At 40.2% G+C, this 23032-nt stretch overlaps 2 protein-coding genes across 2 annotated transcripts in view; one reads left to right on the forward strand and one right to left on the reverse strand.

Annotated features, from left to right (window-relative positions):
• Nucleotides 1-600, forward strand: part of LOC144653009 (blastula protease 10-like) — an 8861-nt gene extending 8261 nt beyond the window's left edge. The window contains exon 9 of the mRNA XM_078512904.1: nucleotides 201-600. Coding sequence (XP_078369030.1) covers nucleotides 201-205 — 5 coding nt within the window. The 3' untranslated portion in view covers nucleotides 206-600. The remainder of the gene's footprint in view (nucleotides 1-200) is intronic.
• A 172-nt stretch (nucleotides 601-772) lies between these two features.
• On the reverse strand, nucleotides 773-22512 carry LOC144653008 (NAD(P) transhydrogenase, mitochondrial-like). The gene is made up of 16 exons (XM_078512903.1): nucleotides 22415-22512; nucleotides 19319-19389; nucleotides 17372-17436; nucleotides 16929-16992; nucleotides 16253-16509; nucleotides 14804-15119; nucleotides 13827-13979; nucleotides 12256-12512; nucleotides 11344-11638; nucleotides 10598-10921; nucleotides 8930-9118; nucleotides 7233-7706; nucleotides 6033-6299; nucleotides 2885-3124; nucleotides 2507-2685; nucleotides 773-1976 (listed from the first exon to the last, which is right to left on the reverse strand). Exons 2-16 carry the CDS (start codon nucleotides 19374-19376, stop codon nucleotides 1827-1829), a joined length of 3288 nt encoding a protein of 1095 aa, XP_078369029.1. The 5' UTR covers nucleotides 19377-19389; nucleotides 22415-22512; the 3' UTR covers nucleotides 773-1826.
• Nucleotides 22513-23032: the final 520 nt, after the last annotated feature.

A 23032-nucleotide genomic window follows, 5' to 3' on the forward strand; every position in this document is an offset into this window, starting at 1 on the left:
GTAGAGGTTTGTGCAAGCACGTGACCTGACGCCTGTTTCTTAGTTTCGCATCTGATTGGCTGTCTTAAAAGACATCTCCCCGTTCTGATTGGTCAAAACGGGTTCCACGAAGTTTAAGAATAGAAACGCAAAATAATATGCTTTCGAAAAAGCCTCTTGATAAACCACGCTAACGTTTGTTTGTTGTTTTATCTTTGTAGGTTGATGGCTGTATGCTGTTGCTCACTACTCAGTTCATATTGCCATCGATACACTGTTAGATTACAAATGACTTCAACTTTCCTTTTTTCTGCCCCTTGAGTATTACCCTTAGCTGTAGCAATTTGTCATAACCGATGCATTACAATCGCAATAATTACAACGGTGTTCTGTTTATCGAGGTTGTTAGTGCATCAATTTCTTGTATACAAGGACATCTTCAGGCATCTTCGAGCGTTAAATCTTCCTACAAATAGTAAAAAGGGTGTTAAAAGTGTAATGATATATTGATTGTATACTTTGGTACTTGTGTGTACCAGTTGATATTTTACATTTGAGGGCTGTGACGTCCTTTGTTCCTGGGGTGTAACTCAATAAAGATTATTTTTCTTTATTACCTTGTTCTGTGGACTCATGGTGTTGATTTGACAAATAATTAACCAATGACTGCTCTTAGAAAGTCTAGCTAACCTTGTTTACTTTGGGCAAGACTAAGCTTAACTTTAATTTGTTTGTTATTGGTAAACTTAAGGTCGTAATTAAAGAGGTAAAGTACGTGATGAAAACAACTGTGTAAAGTATCCTTCAAAAGGCACTCTTTATTTCGCACAATTATTACGTTAGCACTCTTGGAGGAAGTCACTTGAAAAATACCTGTACAATTGCTTTGAAAACCCGTTCCTAAAACAACTTGTACCAAGAGAATTTCATCACACTGTGAGTGGTTTCAGGAATAAAACAGATTCCACGTAAAGCTGCTTCACTACACATTAAGTAATCGTCGTTTTTTACGAGCCACTCAGAAAACCAGCAAAACGCTAACTTGTCTAGTGTTGTTTAAACAATTATAACTTGCGTGAAATGAAGAGTTTACAAAGACGATTCAGTTGGAAACGAGTAACTCAGAACCCCAGAGGAACAAATACCCTAGACAGTTTAGAACTCGACAAGTTACCAGTTTTTGCCCAGTGAGCGCACGCACCCACGACGTGACGCCATAAGTGTACGTCACTGACGTTGCTAAGCAACACCTCTGACGTAAACTGCGGGCTCAATTAATTCTCACAAATGGGTTCCTGGTCGTGAAAGGGTTCTCGTTTCTTGACCGCTTGATGGCTACGGAAAAGATCAGCGGTGGCCCCTGTTGCTATGACGACTTTGTTAGATGTCCCACTGATTGAAAAATGTTGCAACTTCGTAAACGAAACAAACTCTGGTCTGCTATGATTGGCACAATAGTGCTATCCGCCTCCTTGATCATAACCGTATATTTCATTCTACCGTCAAGTTAGAAGTTTGCCGGCTTTTTAGAGTTCTCTTTTCTCGTTGGCAAATTCGAAAACTATTTGGAAGAAAAAAAGTGAATAACAATGAAAGAAAACCTAAGACCACCCAATAAATACTGAGCGATTTGCTAGCTAGCGATTATGGCCAAAGGACGCATTTTTAACATTTCTACCTAACCAAAATTACATGACATTCCTTCCTTTCAGTCTGTATATCGCAGTATAACAGAATTACAGAACAGACAGTGATGACTGTATGAAAATAGCAGCTAAATTTGCTTCCAGATACAAAATTGTTCTGATACAATTAAAGCTAATTGATTTAGAGGGTTTGAACATTTGTTAACTGCCATAGTGGTCCTTGACTTTGTGAAGTAGAGCATCGCACATGGTTTTAGCGTCGCCCAGAAGCATACTAGTGTTGGGTTTGTAGAATACTGGGTTATCCACGTCCGCGTAACCAGTGCCCAGCGTACGCTTCATCACAATCACCTGTCAATCAAATACGCATTCAATTAACCAAAAGTCGATTGAGAAACATGAAATGTGGGACTACCTTCACCCAACAGTTTAGAGGACAGAAAAAACGAGGCAAAGCAGACAGGAAACACAATCAGCAATGTTAAGTTTTCACTGACTAAAAACTCAAATGAAAGGAGAAAATCAAGTAGGAATACTGAAAAGAAGAAAGGAAATAATCGATTTCGTAGATAGTACCACCACACCAAGAGCCTTTTGTTTTACTCGGCATTTTCTAAAGAATAGCAGGAAAAACAGCGTTTGCATTCGGAATCCTTCTTGAGAATCGTACACTCGCATTCTCAGTTTGCCTTTTTCGAATCTCATTATTTTCGACCATGATTGTCTCAAGATCAAATTCTCATACACACACTATATTTCGCAGCACGCTTTGCAACCCATCCCCATCACCTCCCCCCACCCCCTCCCTCCCTTTCAAAAACAGAGAGGAGAAAAACAATCAGTCAGTTAAGAATGCATCTAGCACAACGTAAGGAACTTGCCTGTTTTGCTTTCCAAACTTCCAAAACGGGCATGCCCGCGATCACAGAATTTGGATCGTCTTGGGCAGCGGAGTTGACTGTGTCGTTAGCGCCAATCACAAGAGCGAGGTCAGTTTCAGGGAAATCTTCATTGATTTCATCCATTTCATATACGATGTCATAAGGTACTCCGGCCTCGGCTGAATGAACAAAAACACTGAACTCAGTATTTAAGAAGGCGTCAGTAGTATGGTTCGTACATATATTTGTATAAAAAATTCAACGTTTACCCGAAACGTTTTTCCTTCTAATATGGCCACCTAACCCAGATATGAACTTTTTACAACTTGAACTAAATTTCATACATTTACTTCATTACGAACAAATGTCCATACTTACCGAGCAAGACGTTGAGTTGTCCCGGCATACGTCCCGCTACGGGATGGATCCCGAAGCGTACGTTGAGTCCCCTGTCAGTGAGTTCCTTGACCATGTCAGCAATAGCGTACTGCGCCTTGGCTACAGCCAGTCCATAACCCGGTGTGATGATCACATCCTTGCAACCTGTCATCAGTTCCACAGCACCGTCTGCATTGATCTCCGTGTGAGTTCCTTCTATCTTCTCCTTAGTTCCCGTGCCTGTTAGAACAGAGAATTCAAGTAACTGAGCCCGCGATTTTGGTAACCAACGTTGCTGGGCAACATGACGTATTCTTATTTTGCCATGCTGGAACTGGCACGCGACAATTTTTCCTAATGTGACCGTGGTAGGCTGGTTACCACAAATAACGAGACCGCTGGTGGTATTATCTGTGGGTTTTTCAAAATCGTACAGATACGTACAATTGGGCCTTCAAGGGTCAATAAAAATATTCGAAACTTTTCGAGTGTTTTTACAAAGGTTTGCCAACAACCGCCGCACTTGGTCCCCAGACTTGTTTGTTTGTTTGTTTTAAAATCTTGCTCAGACTCCAACACTGGTTTAAAAACAGTTTAAAATGTCGGCAATGCAGCGGATCATCCACTAAATGCAGGTGAGAAACTGAGAAGAGGGTTTGCTTCTTTACTTATTCTGAACCATCTGGTAGCAAATTAAGGCAACGAACTGTAATAATTAGTATTCATTTAATTACTTACTGTACTAAGCACGCTGTTCAAAATTCAGCTTGTGTTGCGTCTATCCTCTTTTTAATAACGAATTAAGTCGCAACATTGTATAAGTAGGAAATAATTGCACAAAATGCGCATCGATAATAAACTAAAATGGTGGTGCGCGCGAGCAAGTTTTTCCTGCCTTTTCTGTCATTGATTGCAGATTCTAATTGGCCGATAATCGCGCGTCAAATTTGACCTATAAAGCGCCCACCGACAACAGGGACAGGGGGGGAACGACACACACAGGCAACAAGGGAACGGGGGAGAAAGAGACAAGGCGACACAGGGCACGGCCGGCGCGCCCCCCGGGCCCACGAGGGTCAATAGTTTGTCGTGTGAAGGTCGCTAACGAATCTTTGTGTTGAGGTTTTAAATGCTTGGTCAATTAAAAGCTTAGTTTGAGCATAGTTGGTAGGTGTCTGTAGGAAAGGCATGTTAATAAATTGTACATTTGTTCATTGCCTTTCTGACTGGTTCAGAAGACCGGAGAAACATATACCTTAGAAAACTTTAAAAAAATGGGGCGAGTTCACGGCAATTGTGCCATCCGTTTCACGCTATGAAACGTTCTTCCAAGGCATAATTTTTGTTTAACGGAACGCCCCACCTAGAGGATTCACACAAGTAAATGACACTACACCGAGTCGAATCCGGATATTTTCTGACTCCGATCACGCGATATGATAACAAATTATTTTTAATTAGTCCTCGTTAGAAGCGTTGCGTCATAAAAGCCAATTGATGTCATTGCTCAAAAGCATGACACGCTCCCGAGTGTAATATCAAATGAACTGACTTCAGAGAATGTTTTCTTCGTTTTCCAGCTATGTGTGGGGTTCGCCCGAAGGAGTTCAAGGGCCTAACAACGAAGAAGTGTTGTTCGACGACTCCAAAGTTACAGAGGACGATTGGGTGCTGGTGGAAGAAGTAAAAAACAACAGCGGCTCACAAGAAGACGGACGAGCTACTTCGCTACAAACATTGTTTGAGGAAAACGAACCGCAATTCACCGAGTCTGCAAAGGAAAAAGTTTCCGAGCCTGAATGTTCGTCGGAGAATGACAATACGGATTTGAGTGACAAGTCCTCGCTCGGGATTTTGTTCGTGGATAAACAATCAGATGCCAGCGATAAGTCATCCCTAGAAATTCTATTTGCCGATGCTCAGCCGAGTGAAGGCGAAACCCAAGACAACTCAGATATCTCCATGAAAACGGACGAAACTGATTTTGGCGAGAAAACTTCACTGCAGTTTCTATTTGACGAGTCTCTACACAACCAAAGTACGGGAAATAACTCCACATCGCAATTCACTCTTAAACCACTCAAACCTGATCCACCGGTTGTTTTGGCGCCAAACGGTGGCCAATCACGTCACTTCTACAACAGATCGTACAGCGCCGACTTCTACCGAGGAGATCCGGAAATGGCAATCGAGCCGACAGTGTTAAGGCGGCGACACGTGTCCAGAATTCACAAGCGTTCAGGCGATTCGGCGACTGCTTTGGTTGGTCATGTTGTGCTTCAGAAGAGATCCAAACAACCGGGTCCTGAGGGAACATCAGGGGTGGGGAGGGGAGAGGAGACGAGAAGGCGAACAAGAAGAGCAAACAGTGTGGCGTGCACACAGAGTGACAACAACCATGGAAGAAGAAGGAAGCGGACTGCTGACAAATTCAGCGGAAAGGGCGGCCGAAGAAACTGCTGAGAAAATACTGTAATACAAAGTAGGTCGATATTATTGGACGTGTTACAGTGCAATCTGGTATAGTATAGAATCCATAACTGATGCTGTAATATATTTGCAGGCCTTTTTCGTAGTGGCTCTCAAGCTTTACGTCGCCCATTTGATCTCGTGGGCTCTTCTTTTACTCGCCACACTAATGTACATGCTTTTTTTTAAAATAAAATCAAAACTAAATCCTCGACGTCTCCAAGTCGTGAGTTAATAAGAATAATACAATTAATAACTGTGCGAATCTGAAAAGCACGAACACTTTCATTTGACTTTGACATGTCATTCGTGCCGTTTCCAAATTAGGTGGTAGATTAAACCACAGGGATATTGACCGTTAAGCTTTCGCGTTTTCCTTCTCGCACCAATTTTGTTCTCTCTCGCGACACAAAAGTCAAGTAGCTTTATTTTAGATGACGGTTTACCTTTAAAGCTTGCTGTTTGTGAACCGTTTATATAAAACAAACTAACACAAAAAGTGGCTAGGAATACTGACGGGAAGTTATTAAATCCGAGGAGTTGAACTCGGGACTACCAAGTACAAATCCAGCTAGTCAGGGCAGGGAAGAGGGTTTGAACCCGGGAGCTCTTGACTACAACCACTCGGTAGCCATGATACCTATTCAGTTTCCTAGCACTACATTAATTATTGACTTACCAGTAGATAATGTACCATATCCACCGAACAGTACATTAGCCAAAGACCGATTCATAGCCTTGCACATGATATAGGACAGGATACCTCCAGAGAAGCCAACAAGAGCTCCCACGATGGTGAGCAAATCGTTGTTCAACATGAACCCCTCTGCACAGAGAGCCCAGCCACTGTAGCTGTTGAGAACAGTGATGACCACAGGCATGTCAGCTCCACCGATTGATGCTGTCATGTGAACACCCATGATGGAAGACAGGGTGGCAGCGGTACCTGCAATCCACAACATCATAAAGGAAGTTAAATCATTAGTTGTACCACATGACACTACAAACTCATATTCTCTTTAAGTACCGTTGTTGTTTTCCCCTTCCCAATGATGTTTATTGCAATTTTGATATCAAATCTCAAATATCAAGAGGAGCACGGACCGCCAGGTCTGTCCAAACAAACATGTCTTCTACTGCAGCTTGGAGACAAAATTATTATGAACATGTCAAGTACGTTCAGTACCAGCAAGATTTCCGCACTCGATCTCTGCGCGTTTACTGTGTGATGTGTGTGCATGTCTTTTTTATGCACTTATTTTTAAGCATTCATTATTTTTTTATGACTGGCCTTACTTGCGTAGTTTGTTTCTACAACCGTGATTAAACAAAGTAAACAAAACGTACCGAGTGGCTGACAAAAACTATTCTGATTGGTCAAATGATGTTGCACAAAAGAGTGATGGACCAACAGAGCAGTTTCATTAAAATTATTTTATAGTACGCAGATGGTTTGAGTAGAGTAACTGACTGTTTGAAAGAATCCTTCTTTAATTACTTCAATTTCGTTTAAAACATAGCTGACTTCTCCAAGCAAAGAACAGCGACGAAGCCGACGCTATTTGTCGGCTGTCGGTCCTTATTGAAAGCACTAAATAGAGCAATAATAAAAAGAAACAAATCATTAGTTGGATGACTGCAACAGACGATCGGAACGCCCTGACCTCGGTCCGAACGAGAGCGAGAGGGGAGCAATGTCAAAATGGGTGAGACGGGGAGAGACGCACGGCCGCGACCTCGGCGAACGGAGAAGAGGCGGAGCCGCACTGAGAGGGACGGAGAGAAGCGCCACGACAGAGAAAAGACTGTTTTGCTGTCTATTACTTTGAAAACACATTCCACAAATTTTCTCTTTATTATCATTATTAGAGGGCCTTACCAAGCATAGGTATCCCAACTGCAGCACTATCAGTAGCCATATACCAACCCATGGCTCCAACATTAGCCAGTGCCATAGCGATGTTTAGTTGGTTCTTGAGTGGTAGATTGAGCGCTTTGGAATCAAGCAGGCCGTGAAGTTTTCCAAAGGCCACCAGGGAGCCTGTAAAGGTCACTCCACCAATATAGGTGCCCAGAAAGATAGCTGCTTTATGGACATTCCCTGCGGGGTCATCAGCAAAGAGATCCACATCAGCCAGGTACTTGGCAATGGCTGTAAGGACAGCGGCTAAGCCAACAAAGCTGTGAAATGCTGCAACAAGCTGTGGAAGATCACTGACTGCAATGCGGCTGGAAATGATGGCTCCAATGGTGCCACCCACACCCATCATAGCACCCATCTGTGTCAACACGTCAGTGGAAGGTGCCAGGGCGCCAATAGTGGCAGTCATACCCGTACCTATGCCGATAATTCCTAAACACAATACAAATGAGAACTGAGTTAGAGTAGGCACTGACAGTATCAAAGCTAGCCTGTCCACACTTGGGTTGAAGGAAAAAGCTGCCTGCTGAGTACTCAGGCTTACATTATTACATTTTCTCAAATGTTTTCTTGAGATGCTGGACAGGACAATTTTTTTTAATTAACAGACACGTTAATTTGAGACATTGTTTACGTGAGACAACTGCTCTTTTGTATCTCATACATGTAGATGAGGTCTTCCCCAGATACACAAAATTTGGATGAATGTCCACAGTGGATGAATATACAGGGATTTTTTTGTATCTTTTAATTATTTTTTACAACATTCTACTCATAATTAACCAAATATACAGGTGCGGTTTTGGAAATATCCTTGCAGATGAAAACCAAATACATTAATTATACCAGTAATTTATTATTACAGTTGAAACTCTCTGTACAGACACCTCTCTAATATGGCCACCTCTCTATTACAGACAATCCCCGATGTCCCAACAAAATTATCATACTTTTCTTTAGAAAAACCCTCTATAATATGGACCCTCTCTATTACGGACAACGGACACTAAATCTCGGCTTCAGGGAACAAATTCACATAAACTTAACCTCTTTATTACAGACACTCCGGTGATCAAGCGATGATATTTTGTGTTCGTAATGCAATTTCCTACTTGTGGTTACAAAAACATCAACGTAACGCTTTATTCATCTTAGACGGACATTTTCAGATTTATGCTTAGTGTAATTGTTTTACCAGCAGCATTGTGTTGCAGAACATTTCGAGTTACTAAACACTTTAAGCTGTCAATGGAGTCAAAAGTGACGTCATATATATAGTGGCGACCTCTATAACACGAACACCTCTCTAATACAGAGACTGCTCTGTCCCTTCAGTGTCCGTATTAGAGAGGTTCAACAGCGTTACTGTACTTATCATCTCTTATGTAAAGCGTTGCAGAAAATCTTACTTGAAAGTTATTTCAAGCTCAACACTGGGGTATGAGCAAGTTAATTTTGGTCAAATTGGCTCAACAAAATCTTACAACAATATTTTGGTCAAAAAAGAAACAAGAAGGCCAGACTCTCCCTCCAACCCTCCATTCATGTAAACTTGTGTATGTGCGGATCTGCCATTAATTGCAAATGTACTCAACAACAGCAAACACTTCCTTAAGGACCAAAATAAAGATGCTTTATTCATTTAATTAACTTACCAAGAGCATTTCCTTGTCTTGATGATGTCTGAGTTGAGAGGCCAGCCAGTGCACCGACACAGCACAGTGATGACACCAGGTATGCCATCTGATCAATATCAGGATACCCAGCCATTTTACCTGCAGCATACCCACCTAGGACAGCTGCCCCAGGAACAGCATACAGGTATGTATACTCAGGAGGGTCCCCTTTGGGAAAGAAAATTCATAATGATTATTTCATCAAACATGGGAAAACAATTAACAAATCACTGTAGATTCACAATCACAAAACTACTGTAACCAGAGTTACCACATTGACCTCATTTTAAAACATGGTTGCCACAGACATTAAGTCTGGGCCAAACAAGGATGACAGTTGATGAGAGTTGTGAGTTTTTGCTAACTCTCGTCAACTATCATCAACTTGGTCCAAACTAGAGAAAACACTCATAGAAATCTCGACTCTCATAGAAAATTCGAGCATGTTCAAAGTTGATGAAAGAAAAAGAGAGGTGACAAAGAGGTGGGGAAAAATGAGAAGACGGGAGGGACAACAAAAATTGTCCAACGTTGCGAACGCCCCCCGACACCAGAGAGAGAGAGGGAGACGAGGGAAGAGAGGAGAAGAGGGAGGAGAAGGAAGTGGGACGACCACATGGAGAACACACACCGAAGGACAGACAGCAGAGCCGAGAGACGAAAAACAGCGATGGGACGGACGGAAGGAAGGACCGACGCCGGGGCCCGGCCCCGAGGGAGGGGGGGGGGGGCCCAGGCGGAGAGGAGGGCGACCGGAGAGGGAGGGCGGGGCCGGAAAGGGGGGAAGGGGGGGGCCCGCGCGCGCGGGATGACCCAACGCGCACAGACGCGGGAGAGCGGGGCCACCGGGGGGAACCCCGGCCTCCGGCCCTAGTGACAGCCCTGAGAGAGTCGATGAGAGTGCACTAGACTTCGGAGTTCCATGCCAAACGAGAGCGAGTTTTAAATTCTCATCAACTCTCATCCTCGTTAATGGCCCGGGCTTTAGTGTTCAAAATTCACTGACTTTTCCCTGATAAAAATAAAATTTCTCTGACTAAATAAATACAAAATGTCAGATACAGTAACAGCAACCTCCACTTCCACAAAAGACAGCGCTGTGATCACACTGACCTGAAATGTTTCTTCCAGCCTTTAGTAGTATTAAGTCAGGTGTTTCAGGTATCTCAATTTTTTCTGACTCCTTTTCCCAAAATTATAATGTCAATTTTCTCTGACTCAAAAATAATATCCACTGATTTTTTTCCTGAACTTCACAAAGAATTTTATTATGCCCTGACCATTTCCTGGCCTAATAATGGCAACCCTGCAAATCTGAAGCAGTTTTTTAACCTTGCCAATTATCTGTCACTTACTAGCTTAGGAAACAGTAATACATGGCTGCAAATAACAGTCAGTCATCGGAAATTGGCCGACCAAAATTTGCTCTTGTCCGACCATATCCTAAGTGTGGTCGGACATGATGTCAGACAATTTTTTGATCGTAAATCATTTTACGGCAACTGTAAATGAAAATCTCTCCGACCAAAATTTTGTTTTGTCCGACCAAGATGGTGTCTTAGTAGGACGTATGTCCTTTCAAGTGAAAAAATTATTTGCAGGGCTCTGCTACCTGGTAATAGACCGAATATTGGCACTGGGCATTACCTGGTCTCCTGAACATATCCAACATGCGCTTAGTGATAATGAATCCACCAGTAATGTTGATACTGGACACCAGTGTTGCTACCGCAGCCAATGAGGTGGCAGTGTTGTTGGGAAGTACCCCTCCCCCCATTAAAACCAACCCTCCTGCTGCCGTGATGCCTGATATGGCATTAGTGACAGACATGAGGGGAGAGTGAAGGGCAGGGGTCACACCCCAAACAACTTTGTATCCAATCACGCCAGCTAGAGAAAAGGTGGTTACCATGGTTGCAAAGGCAGGGTTTGGTGAAACGATTCCAAGCGCCAGGAGAGAACCTAAGCCAGCTGTAAACAAAACACATCAAAGAATTGCTTAATGATTATTGGCAAATTACATAAGAGAAGCATTTTTTATTATTATTATTCTCTTTATTTTCTAGATGCTAATTGCTAAATACAAGTAGAAAATGTTCTAGACAACACGGCAATTTCCTAGCCAACTGAAAATTTAAGAATCTAACCTTCAACACTTAAAAACTTTGCTTTCTTAGAAATACCATACTGATTATCTCAATGCTACGATTCTACTAATGTCCAGCAAAATGACAAGTAAGATTAGTTCTGCTCAACCACTACCTTTTGTTTGATTAAAAACTTCTTATATGTACTTGTACTTAATAATTATAAATATGCGTTAAAAAGATAACAAAACAAGTAAAACAGCACTTTATTAAATGGAGTCGTTGCAATATAATATTGCTTCATACTTGTTGTAAGACCAGTCTCCCATGCTGCAGCATTCAGTGGCGTTTGCTCTGGTGGTTTGACAAGTGCTTTTGGCTTGGGTGGGGAGGGTGGGGGTACTTCTGATGGAGGAGGTGGCCACATCATCTTTCCATCTTGAAGCACAATAGAGCCACGGACCACTTCATCCTTGAGATCTATGACAAACTCTCCTTTGCCTTTCTCCCCCATGGAGAAGAGATAGTTTTTGAGGTTGTTGGCGTACAGAGTACTTGACTGAGTGGGTAGACGACTTGGAAGATCAGTATATCCAACAATCTTTTGAATAGAAAAAAGTCAGGTTGGTATCAAAGTGTAAATTAAACAGAGACAATCAGTTGCTTACTCAGACCAAGTATACCTGTCTGGGCTGCTACTAACCAAAGTACCATAGAAGTTTTTTAAAGCCCCTTGAGGGGGAGGGGGGGGGGGGGTGGGAAGGCTTACACTGTATTTGAGACCTTTGAAGGAGGGCATAGAGAAGGGGACACAGGACTTACATTTAGTGAGAGAGAGGAGGGCACAGGGTGAATTTCAAACCAAAATCAAAATCAGTTTATAGGGGACATATTTATATAAAAAAAAATAATTTATATAAAAGTAGATTTTTATTGCTTTAGTGATACTTTAAGTGTTCACCTGATTCTCACACAAAGTAACAATAAAAATTAAATGTTAAAGATGAATACCCATAAGTATGAAAGCCTAAAATTACCTTGTTTTCTTGTTGAAATAAAAGCCATCTACCATCAAAGGAGGGGTTAATAGATAAGGGGAGGTGGGCGTATTAGAGCTTTTACTGTACTTTGATTTTTTTTTAACCCGAAATGCTACAGGTTGTAAAACAGTAATTTACAAAAAGAGTCCAAAACTGTGTTTCATGCATGTCCACTTACGTTGACACCATTGTGATTGTACAGTTCCCCAGGCTTGGTTAGTTCACAATTTCCACCAGCCTCGGCAGCCAAGTCCACAATGACTGAACCTGGCTTCATTGACTCTACCATCTCCTTTAGAATCAGTTTTGGAGCAGGCTTTCCAGGGATCAGTGCTGTTGTTATAACAATGTCTACTTCCTTGCACTGTTTGGCAAATAAAGCCATTTCAGCTTTTATGAACTCTGGAGACATCTCCTTTGCATAACCGCCACCACCTTACATTGAATAAAATAGAAATGCCATCACTGTTTATGTGGGAAGTGTATGTGGCGGCCTAATGGTTAGTTTCCTGTCTGCTGGACTCAGGTTCAAGCTGTCTGCGTTTAAGCCCTGGTGGGGGTCATAAATGCACCATGTTTTTGGGCAAGACACTTTACGACAACCAATATACTCTTGCATAAACTGTAACTACAGTCAAAATACTCAGCACGTTCCGCCTAATATTCCGGAATAGTTTTGATTAACGACGAACGGATTGCATTTATTCATTTCAAATATTCAAATTCAATTTGAATATTGTAAATCATCCAACCGTAAACACGTGAACCTGTCCAAAATAAACCAATTTGATTGGTTAATTTTTGACAGGTTCACGAATTCACATGTTTACGGTTGGATGATTTACAATATTCAAATTGAATTTGAATGTCTGAAACGAATAATGCAATCAGTTTGCCGTTAATCAAAACTATTCAGAAATATTAGGCGGCAGGTACTGTGTATTTGACTGTAATAACATGCTTGGGAATATGGCTACGCATAATTAACTCTGTAAATCGAGCTTGTCGCTCTGCGCACAGAGAAAACAAAATTTAATTCGCCTACAACGATCAAAATAACTCGTTCAATTGATTCGATCTCTTTTTAAAGCTTTCAACATGCTCTTTATTTATTTATAAATATAAAAGTGACAAATACATTGCGAAAGACTTAAACCTGCAAAATATCTGTAGTGGTTACCGGATGTTCACAACTCCATTCAAGGTAGCTTTATTGCACTATTATTCTGTTCTTTTGAAGTCACTTCGGTGTCTTCTTCCAAAAAATCTCACCTTTTTAGAAACAACATGTTTTTGGTGGCTACCCTGGAAACTTATACCCAAAGGAAAAAAATGGAGCCTTCAGGCTACAATTTCCAGCGGTTTTGCCCATTTCAGAAAGACACAAATAAACCGGTGTGGTGTTGTAATGATTTGGAATCCTGTAGAACATCATTACTATGGGAATCACTAAAACTAGAGAGGGTTTTACGAGTGTCGAAGTTAATTGCGTTTGCTTTGGTTTTGCATTGCTACGCTAGTGATTGGCATCTCGGCCACTTTCTCAGCCTAGACACCACCTCGTGCCGGGCCGTTTTCCTGCGTTTCGTGAGCTACATGTATTGCAGTGATTGGTTACTGGATTGTCTGTGTTCTTGTGATGGCCAGAGTAATTACTTGATTTTGGTATATGACACTCAATTGAAAACTGCTCTATTAACATTACTTGGTTACAGGAGGTTCAACCATCTTGTTTGAATCACAACTCACCTTCACCAGACTCTTCAATTCCAGTGATCTCTAGAAACTCTGCTCCAAGTGATTGAACCTGTTCCTTTACAGCTGCACGTGTATCAAAGCCACGAACAATGGCTCCCATGTTTCTAGCTGTAGCAATTGCCGATAAGCCAGCAACTCCACCACCTGATTTTCATTAAAAAAAAGCACCAATAAATTAAGACAATACAGTGGAACCCCGATATAACAAACTCCATAATAACAAAGTCTCTGGTATAATTAACAATTATCCGGTCGGAATCGCGAACTAGCCGGAGGCGGCGAGGGCTGACGAATCCGAAGATGAGGGAATTGTTACAACAAATGTCAGAAACACATTGCAGAAAGAAAAACTGTATGCAGCGCAGACGGAGCCGCAACCTACGTATATCGAGGATATCTGTTATGTACGGATGACAGATTCGTTACTTTTGACCATATATGGGCAGCGCGCGCATCTGTTGAATAATAACAACTGATATTCTTCAGAAGCCAAAGCTTAAAATCCACCCTGATACAAATCTCATGTCCTGACTAAAGTTCAATGTGAAATAGATTGACAGGGTTAGAAATCCTTTAATCCTAATATTGAGACTGTAAGTTTTCTATCAACACCTCACTGTATGCTGCCAGAGGAAACTTTAGTGCCATGCTGTGCATTGCAACCAAACATTGTTTACTTTTAAGGCAAAACAAACAATCATTATTAATAATAAATTGTTAACTAAAACCTGATATAACAAACATTTTGTTCTTTTTCCACAAATTCGTTACAACAGGGTTTCATTCCATTTATAATGAACCTGCACTGTACCATTCACATTTTCCCAGAAGAGGTGAAAGATTGACAAGGAGGATTTACACGTACATTGTGAGGAAATCCTGTTCCACACCTTAAACTCATTGTTCAACATCTCATTGTACCAGATAATAAAATACAATTAAATTATACACAAAATACACATGCTCACCTATGACAAGAATCTTTGCTGGAGGAACTTTTCCTGCAGCAGTGATCTGACCAGTAAAGAATCGGCCAAACAAGTTTGCCGCTTCAATAACAGCCTTGTAGCCTGCGATGTTTGCCATGGAGCTCAGAGCATCAAATGATTGAGCACGGCTTATCCTTGGAATACAATCAACTCCAAATGCTGTTATTTTCTTTTCTGCTAAGACATCTAACAAGTCTTTGTTTTGGGCTGGGTAAAGAAAACTGATGAGTTTGCCACCTTCCTTCATAAAATCAGCTTCATGGACACCTGAAAGGTTTTTCTGAGGTGGGCGTACCTGTAAGTATAAAAAATATCTAGTGTTACATGTTCATAGAACAGGAAATGTATAATCCAAACCCTGAGCCCTGAGTGATATTGTGGGAAGTGCAGTAGACCTATGGTGCAGGGACACAGGGATGTGGCTACATGTAAGCCCAGGGGGTACTCCGGCTGTAAATGACGGGGAGACGAATGGAGGCAAAACTCAAGACCCAAAAATCCCATCTTCCGACAACCCAAAAGAATCCCTGACCAAAAATAACCCCCCAAAATCCCTTTCAAACCCCAACGGATATAACACAAAGAAAACATAAAAAATTGAACACTCGTGTTTTTTATTTATCATACCATAAATATGCCAAGGCACTAAGTTCGTTTTAATACCCAAAAAAGTCACCCAAAAAAATTCTGCCCAACCCAAAAAAATCCAAGAATAAAAATTCAAACCCAAAAAAATCCTTCGATCATCCCCGTCTTTACAAGCCAGGGTACCCCCCTGGGCATGTAAGAAAACACTAAGCTGGCTCATTAACTGGGCTTGGCAGCTCTAAAAGTTTACAATCAAGTCTCTGTTTTCATGTGAAATTTCAGCTGGATTTAAGTTCTCTTTCAGCCGGTGAAATTAGCTGGCAGCAGGCCCTTAGCAACAACCCTGGGAAAAAGCACCTGGGGTTGTTTGAGCCCATAAAGCCTGAGGGTCACTTTGTTCTGTCCCTAAGCAGGACACTTTACTCCTACACCTGTAAGCCCTCCCCACCAAGGTATATACAAGGGTACCAGGCAGATTTACCATTAATGCTACAATTGACAAGCATCCCATCAAGAAGGAATAAAAACACTCCTAGTCACTTCATAGTACAGATCGAACTAGAAAATATTCCAGTGGTATGCAAATTGGAATGCATTGGCCTGAAAGATATAGACTTTACCTGTGTGATAATGGATAGAAAATGGATTGTTTGCCTGAACACCCTTTTATCTTAGTTTCCATTGGGTGTCCAAACTTTGGATTACAATCATTACATTAAATTATAAATAAATAAATAAATAAATAAATAAATAAATAAAATCTTTATTTATCTGGAGGTAAAAAAAATCCATCATAGGTTGTTGGTTGGAAATTATCTTCACAAATCTAAACCTTCTCACCTTAAGAACAATATCTGAACTAAATGCTTCCTTGGCTGACTTGACCTCTGCTCCAGCGGCAATGTAATCAGAATCAAGAAACTTGGCTCCAGTACCAGCCCCTGCCTCCACTACAACTTTAAAGCCTTGTTTGATGAACTGCTTGACCGCGTCGGGAGACAGAGCAACTCTTCTCTCGCCTTCATGAATTTCCTTTGGAACACCAATGGTCAACTGATCATATGGGACACCAGTAACTGACTCTGGAACTGATTTATCTGTAAATCATGAAAACAATGATTTCTCAAAAAGCTATAAATTTTTATATTCACCATTTCAAATATTTGTTACAAGATGTACAGCGTAGTTAAAAAGTCAATATAGTTATAGTTGCTTATAACTGAATTTTGCCAATTAAAAGTAACATTATTGACTTATTCTACTACATTTTTTCTGTAATTTAAAAGGCCCTGCCTCAATTTAATTATTAAGCACCCCACCCCTACTCTTGGAAAGCACTCAAGTGGAAATTATGCCGACCCCTGTCTTTGTGATTGTCCTTGTTTTAATTGGCTGAAGTCCTGCACAAGCAGACTTGTTACAGGTTAACCAGCCCACCATTGATTAAAATAGAAGTAACTTGAAAAGAAATCCGGACTACTGTAGTTCAGCAGTATGGGTTTCTTGTGATAATTACCTTTTGCCTCATTGGCGCAAAATCTTACAGTTCCTGCCAGAAGCTTGGGATAGAAATGACAATCCTAAAAACACATCAAGTTCTGTCATTAGCATCAAAACTCTCATTCCCATTTATCACACATTATCTATTTCTCTAGTGGTGAGAATTTGGTTTAAAATAAAAAAAACTGAGATCATTATGAATTTCTTTCACTTGGCTATCTTTCTATCCTTTATCAAAAGCAATCCAAAATAAGAAGGTTCCAAAGCTACACCCCTCATTTCTTTTAGTCTCAAACTAAATAACTCCTTTTTCTCCAGTCACACTGGACCACTGAAGTTCATGTCGCCGAGTGATTATTAATATAATTTTTTTTATTAAAAACCTACATTTTATCCACAGATTTCTAAGACCTTCAGTACATATAATCAACATTACTGGCGAACAAAATTCAATCTTACCTTAAATGTGGAACATCTTGGTGAACAAGTTGTCCTTCCATAGCTACCTAATACACTCTTGGTTCCTGAAAGTATGTTTAAGAATGTTACGTGCAGTTCAGTCTATTTTTGCTCATGTACAGTACTGTGCAAAAGTAATGCAAACGAAATTCGTCGAAATTCGCAACTTTTCGGGGCTTTTCGACGAAAAAATTGCGAAATTTCGTTCGAAGCGAATTTTCGGCGAAAAAGTAGCACTTTTCGTTTCGTCTATTGTTTTAAACGTCGCGAATTTTCGCGAGCATATTTCGCTTGCCTCGAAATTGACTTCGAAAATTCGCTTTGTTCGAAATACACCCTTCGAAATTTCGAGCTCTGTTTTCGCTGTGTTCGAATGTCTATTGGCCTTTTCTAAAGCTATGGCTCTGCCCTGCTTCATGACTATAAAGAATGTCTCTTTGAGGTGCTGCTATTCAAACTAAAGACGATGACCATTGTTTTATGACAGATCGTTTTATTTCACTTTAAGCATTACCGGAGAAAGCCTTTTAAAACTCGACCAAGCAATTAGCCCCCTACCTTAGTCTGTGATTCAAAGATAAAACTTGATTCCTTCTTTTTCTATGTTTAAGTGGCAAAGTTTATACTCTTCTTTTCGATCGCACATGTAAACACATCCGCCATATTGAATCCGTGATACTTGAACCCAGGCTTCCACGTGCCGAAAGCAAGTGTGTCAACATTCAACATGGCGGACAAGTCACATGGCGAGCGTGTGCTGGCGTATGTTTCACCATTTTATTGAGCCACTAGATCGAAGGAAAGAGTAGATATGGAGGCGGTGAAAAAATTTTTACTTTCTCGATACTTTTGCGTGCAAAGTAGGACCTTTTTTACAAGGTAAGATGTTCGAAAAGTTTCTTGTACGATCGACCTGTAAACTTTGTGGTCGCCGCACCATGTGCTTTCACTGATATACCGTAATATGTACAGCTGTAAACAAGAATCTTACTCAAGGCAATTCGTTTGAGTTATGTGAAGGTATAAATAAAGTTTTCTCACATCCAAAAGAGGCTGAAATGTTTTCAGTAGTAAACCTTTTATTTGTTTAACCCCTGTCTTGTTTCTTCGAAGTCGGCTTCTGAAAACATTAGTATCGCGCTTGTTTATGTTGCAAATATAGCCTCTACAGTGGTGTTCTTTGAAGTTTTAGGAACTTTCATTTGCCCCAAGCAATGTTTTAGTTATATTTTACTTTGTCACGGCTCAAATAATTTATTAAATTGTTACGACCTTGATGGAACGCGCTTCGCGTTAGTTTATTAACTATGGTCGTGAAAGCTACATGCAGCGATTCGAATTTCGATAAGTCATTGTTTGTCTACCTCGAAAATTCGCTATTTCGAATTTCGCAGTCTCGAATTTTCGACGAAGTTCGCGATTTTTTCGCGTGGAGCGCAACGAAACATGTCTTGATAATTCGAAGAAATTTCGACGAAAATTCGCGAGAACAAAAAACGAATTTCGACGAATTTCGTTTGCATTACTTTTGCACAATACTGTAGTACACAAGGAGTGATGAATGGACCTTCAAAAAATTTGTGTCTTGTCAAATTTTAGCCAAATTTCAGGGGTCTCATCGTCTAGAATTTTTCTTTGATGCCTTCTCAAAGTCTCGATTTCTTTTTTCAAGGCTAAAAAGGTCTCGGGCTCGCAGAAAAGTTATCACTCTCGCCATCTTGCAAAGCCTCGAATTTACCATTCGGCACCCATTACACAGGTTCTACAACATTTACAACTTCAAATGCTCAGCCTGGAATTTTTTACTTTTAAATGATTTCTTTCTAAGGCAATTTTTACCCAGTGATTAGCGAATTGTAATTCTCACTAGCCTTAATAATTTTTAAATTAGTATTGGAAATCCCTGTTAGGATATAACCCCTCGTTATTGATAATTCACCAGCTTACCAAGTAAGGACTGCCCATGGAATCTTCTGGCTACACTAAGACCAGCTCTCAGAAACATCCTAATGCAGGGCCTGGAGTGAATAAAACATATTGTTATGAGAATACACAATAACTAGTGTTCAAAATAGCGGCATTTCGTAAAAGCTTTTGCATTAAATGCACCTTTCAAAAACCCATCAATTCGGCTTACCGTAGTTATTCGGTTATAAGGCGCACTTGGTTATAAGACTTGGCAACATTGTTATGCTAAGTTTACAAACTGAAAATTCTCCAAAAACACTCGGTTAAAAGACGCACCATGAGTTGGAGAGTTGAAAAGATGTAGTGATCAATTTAAGGACAGCTTTTTCTTACAAAATTTGAATGTTTGAATGTTGTTCATACTCCTTGGCACAATCTTCAAGTAAAAAGCTAACATTTCCTGCTAAAAAAAAAAGGTACATCCACTTGAGCAAAACATCTTTCCATCGTTCTGAGCTGCTGAGTAACCTGGCAGATGTGTAGTTACCAGTGACACTGAGTTTGTAGCTCGGTTACCAAGTCCTCAAGCATGCTTCGTATCGCTACGAACTTTGTTTTTCGAGTGTTTTTCAAAGATTCTCAAGCTTTTTTGGTGTTTTCCTTGTCTTCTAAAGTCATTTTCCACTTTCCACGCTTGGTTTTCTTTGTCTAATTTCGACAAAATGCTGGCATATACAGGTGTTACTTAAACTTGTTTTATATCCCGCGATAAAAAACTTTGCGTTTAAACTAAATGTTCCTTATATCTTTAATATTGTAAAAGTCAATAAACAACATTAAGTGTTTTCATTTCTCTTGTTTTAACTGTAAGTTCCAGTAAAATGGCGATCATAAGATTTTGTTGGGCGAAAATACTCGGCTATAAGACGCACCCCAATTTTCGCATGAACTTCCCACAGAAAAACAGATTTTTCTCGATAAAACCGTGCGCCTTGTAACCGAATAACTACGGTAATTAAAGGTTGCCATTTTTGCTTGTTCTTTTCAAAGTGTTCAAACAGGTCTTATCTATGGGTTGCAATTGGTATATTTCAATCCATTTTCTTTCGTTCTTCTTCACAATTCCTCGATCATCGTCATCATTATGATTGACGGCAGCTTTAAAATGCAGTCATTAGTTAGGTTTTGAAATTTATAGTTTGCAGCGTAGTAACTAAAACAAAAGTAATCACTTAGGGTAATTCATAACAAATGCAACTTTAGCTCAGTTTGAACCAATCAGAAATTAAACGATATAGCAGGGTTGGAAACTAAAATTTCGGAGCACTCGCCATCTGGGCAAGTGACCTTCAAATTGCGCTCGCCCAGATCAATTTTCTCTCGCCAAGTCTCCTCCATTAAAGAAAGGAAAATTTAGCCCCCCTCCCCTGCAATCTATTTCTTGAATGAAATATCGCCAAAAAAGACTTTACTTCACAATTTAACCATGAGCATGCTTACTTCAAAAGTTGAAATGCAGTTTTTAATTTATACGTCTTCCCAAACTCCTGTATGTTGCAAGCAAAGTGTCGAAATTGTACAGAAAAAGAGGCAGAAAAAGCAATCTTTCCTCAATTAATGGATCAGTGGACGCTTATTTTGAAAACTATATTCGGCTGGATATGAAAATCGTACTCGCCAAACCGGGCGAGTGATCCGTGATTTGTACTCGCCCGACAGTTTTCACACTCGCCTGGGCGAGTGGGCGAGCGCCAACTTCCAACCCTGTATAGCCTACGCAATCACTAAAAAAAATGAAGCGTAGGCCAAAATGATATCATGGATGTTTTTTAATTCAACCCTGATTAGAATTGGTAGAGAAAAATTGCCAGCATATTTGGTCCTTCTCGTTAAAACATGTTGCTTGACTTTTTTGGTCAAAATTAAGCTAATTTTAAACTCATGATTCAGTACTACCAAAATGTGAAGCATCATCAGCTATTGTGGGAAATGTAAAACTGCCATGAAATTTTAACCGTTTGTTAGTTTCAAAGTGGTCACAACAATATAATAAAAAATATGGGGGTGGGGGTGTGTCGGGGGGTGGGTAAAGATAATTATACATATCATTATCAACATAACGGCAAAAAGAATACTTTAAATGGTTGCACCAAAATCAAAAGCTTAATATTCCTTCAAAAGGAAGAAAGGCATGGAATACTATGCATATACACCATCTAATGTGTGAGGTATACAGGTCAATACAGTGACAGACTACTACACTTACATGTACATGTAGGTGTTGTTTATGTTAACAATCTAAGGTCAATTCCTTACTTTATTGTCCTATTTGCAATAGAATTACTTATCTTCAAATCGATATTTTAAGTTGTCATGATTAAGCGCGCACAAACAAAATGTTTTTCAAATTTCTTTATAGGTTAACTTACATTGTATGTTCTATATAAATAAGTTGTTGTATATTGATGAGGAATGTGCTGTGTGTATTGATTTCATTTTAGGCCACAGCACAGTTGAATTAAAGAACACAAAATGTGTGAAATTGCGTTTAACACAAGAGATAAACTTAACAAACTAATTTGCGTGAGTAAAATGATTTTATGTTTCCTGCAGCAGGGTGAATCTGTCCACGTGTGACCATTCTAAAAGATTTAACACCTTTCTTAATTTGTTACCCTCCTCCAGTTACAATTACAACTTTGCAGTATGGCACGCAATTTATTTAGTTCTGTAAGCCTTCCTAATTCAGCTACAGCTACAGCTACAGAGAAATTCGCAAAATTACCACTAAAGTACACTGATTTCTATATGTAAGCTGATATTGTATGAGCTGATTGACTCGGATCGATTCGTTTGTGCCGGCGAACGAGCACAAACCACAACTGCTTGTAAAGTTTATTATGAAGAATACCGTCAAGTCGAAGTTTACTCATCAACCCGATAACTAAAGCTATACTTGAAATTCGCTATCGTAGTTTTGTTATTATTCTTCCGCATTTATAATTGAAACGATTGTGATCTTCAGTGACCGGCACATCATGGAAGCTGGCGCCATTTTATTTAGGCTTACTTCAAAGCGTTATAGCTTAAGGATGGTCATTTAGAATAAAAGAATAAAAAGAAACCATTTCCTACCTTGTTCGGTGTCCTTATGAAGGACTCCCTTCTACTTAATTCCTCGTGTAGGAAAATTCTAAAGAGAGTAAACGGTGCAAGCCCGAGCCCTCCAAGAACAGAAGGCCTGGTCACTTAGTCAAGGTCAACACAAACAAACCGCGTGAACCAATCAGAAATTTAGCCAATCAGCAATCACCAGCTCATTCCCTTGGGTGCAATCCCGCCAAACTTGAATGACTTGCTAGGAAGGGCTGGGCTGTACCCTATCCCGGGACCCTATGTAGGTCTTCTTTCTTTGATTAAAAAAAGTAAAAACAGACAAACAAGCAAACAAACAAACAAAAAAGCCGTCGTGTTGGTTGAATCGAGCGAGAGAAGAAAAATCCTCGCTCGTCGCCCGTTTTCGTCGCTTCACTTTGACTGCGAAGTAGAAAAGAGAAACCCTTCATTGACTTCAAATGTCACTTGCCATGCCCGCCATCACAGGCAACAGTAGTTTTTTTCAGTGTAATTAGGTATCTTCTAGATTTGGGAGGAAGAAAATCTTATTATATAGTCTGGATAAAAAAGAGTTCTATAAAAGAATACAGTGTAGTCGGGTAATCGAGAAGTTTATTTTTGCGCTCGAGCGCGCGC

The sequence above is a fragment of the Oculina patagonica genome, chromosome 5 (assembly GCF_052425735.1).
Source record: "Oculina patagonica isolate OP01 chromosome 5, crgOcupat, whole genome shotgun sequence".
NCBI classification, from domain to species: Eukaryota; Metazoa; Cnidaria; class Anthozoa; order Scleractinia; family Oculinidae; genus Oculina; species Oculina patagonica.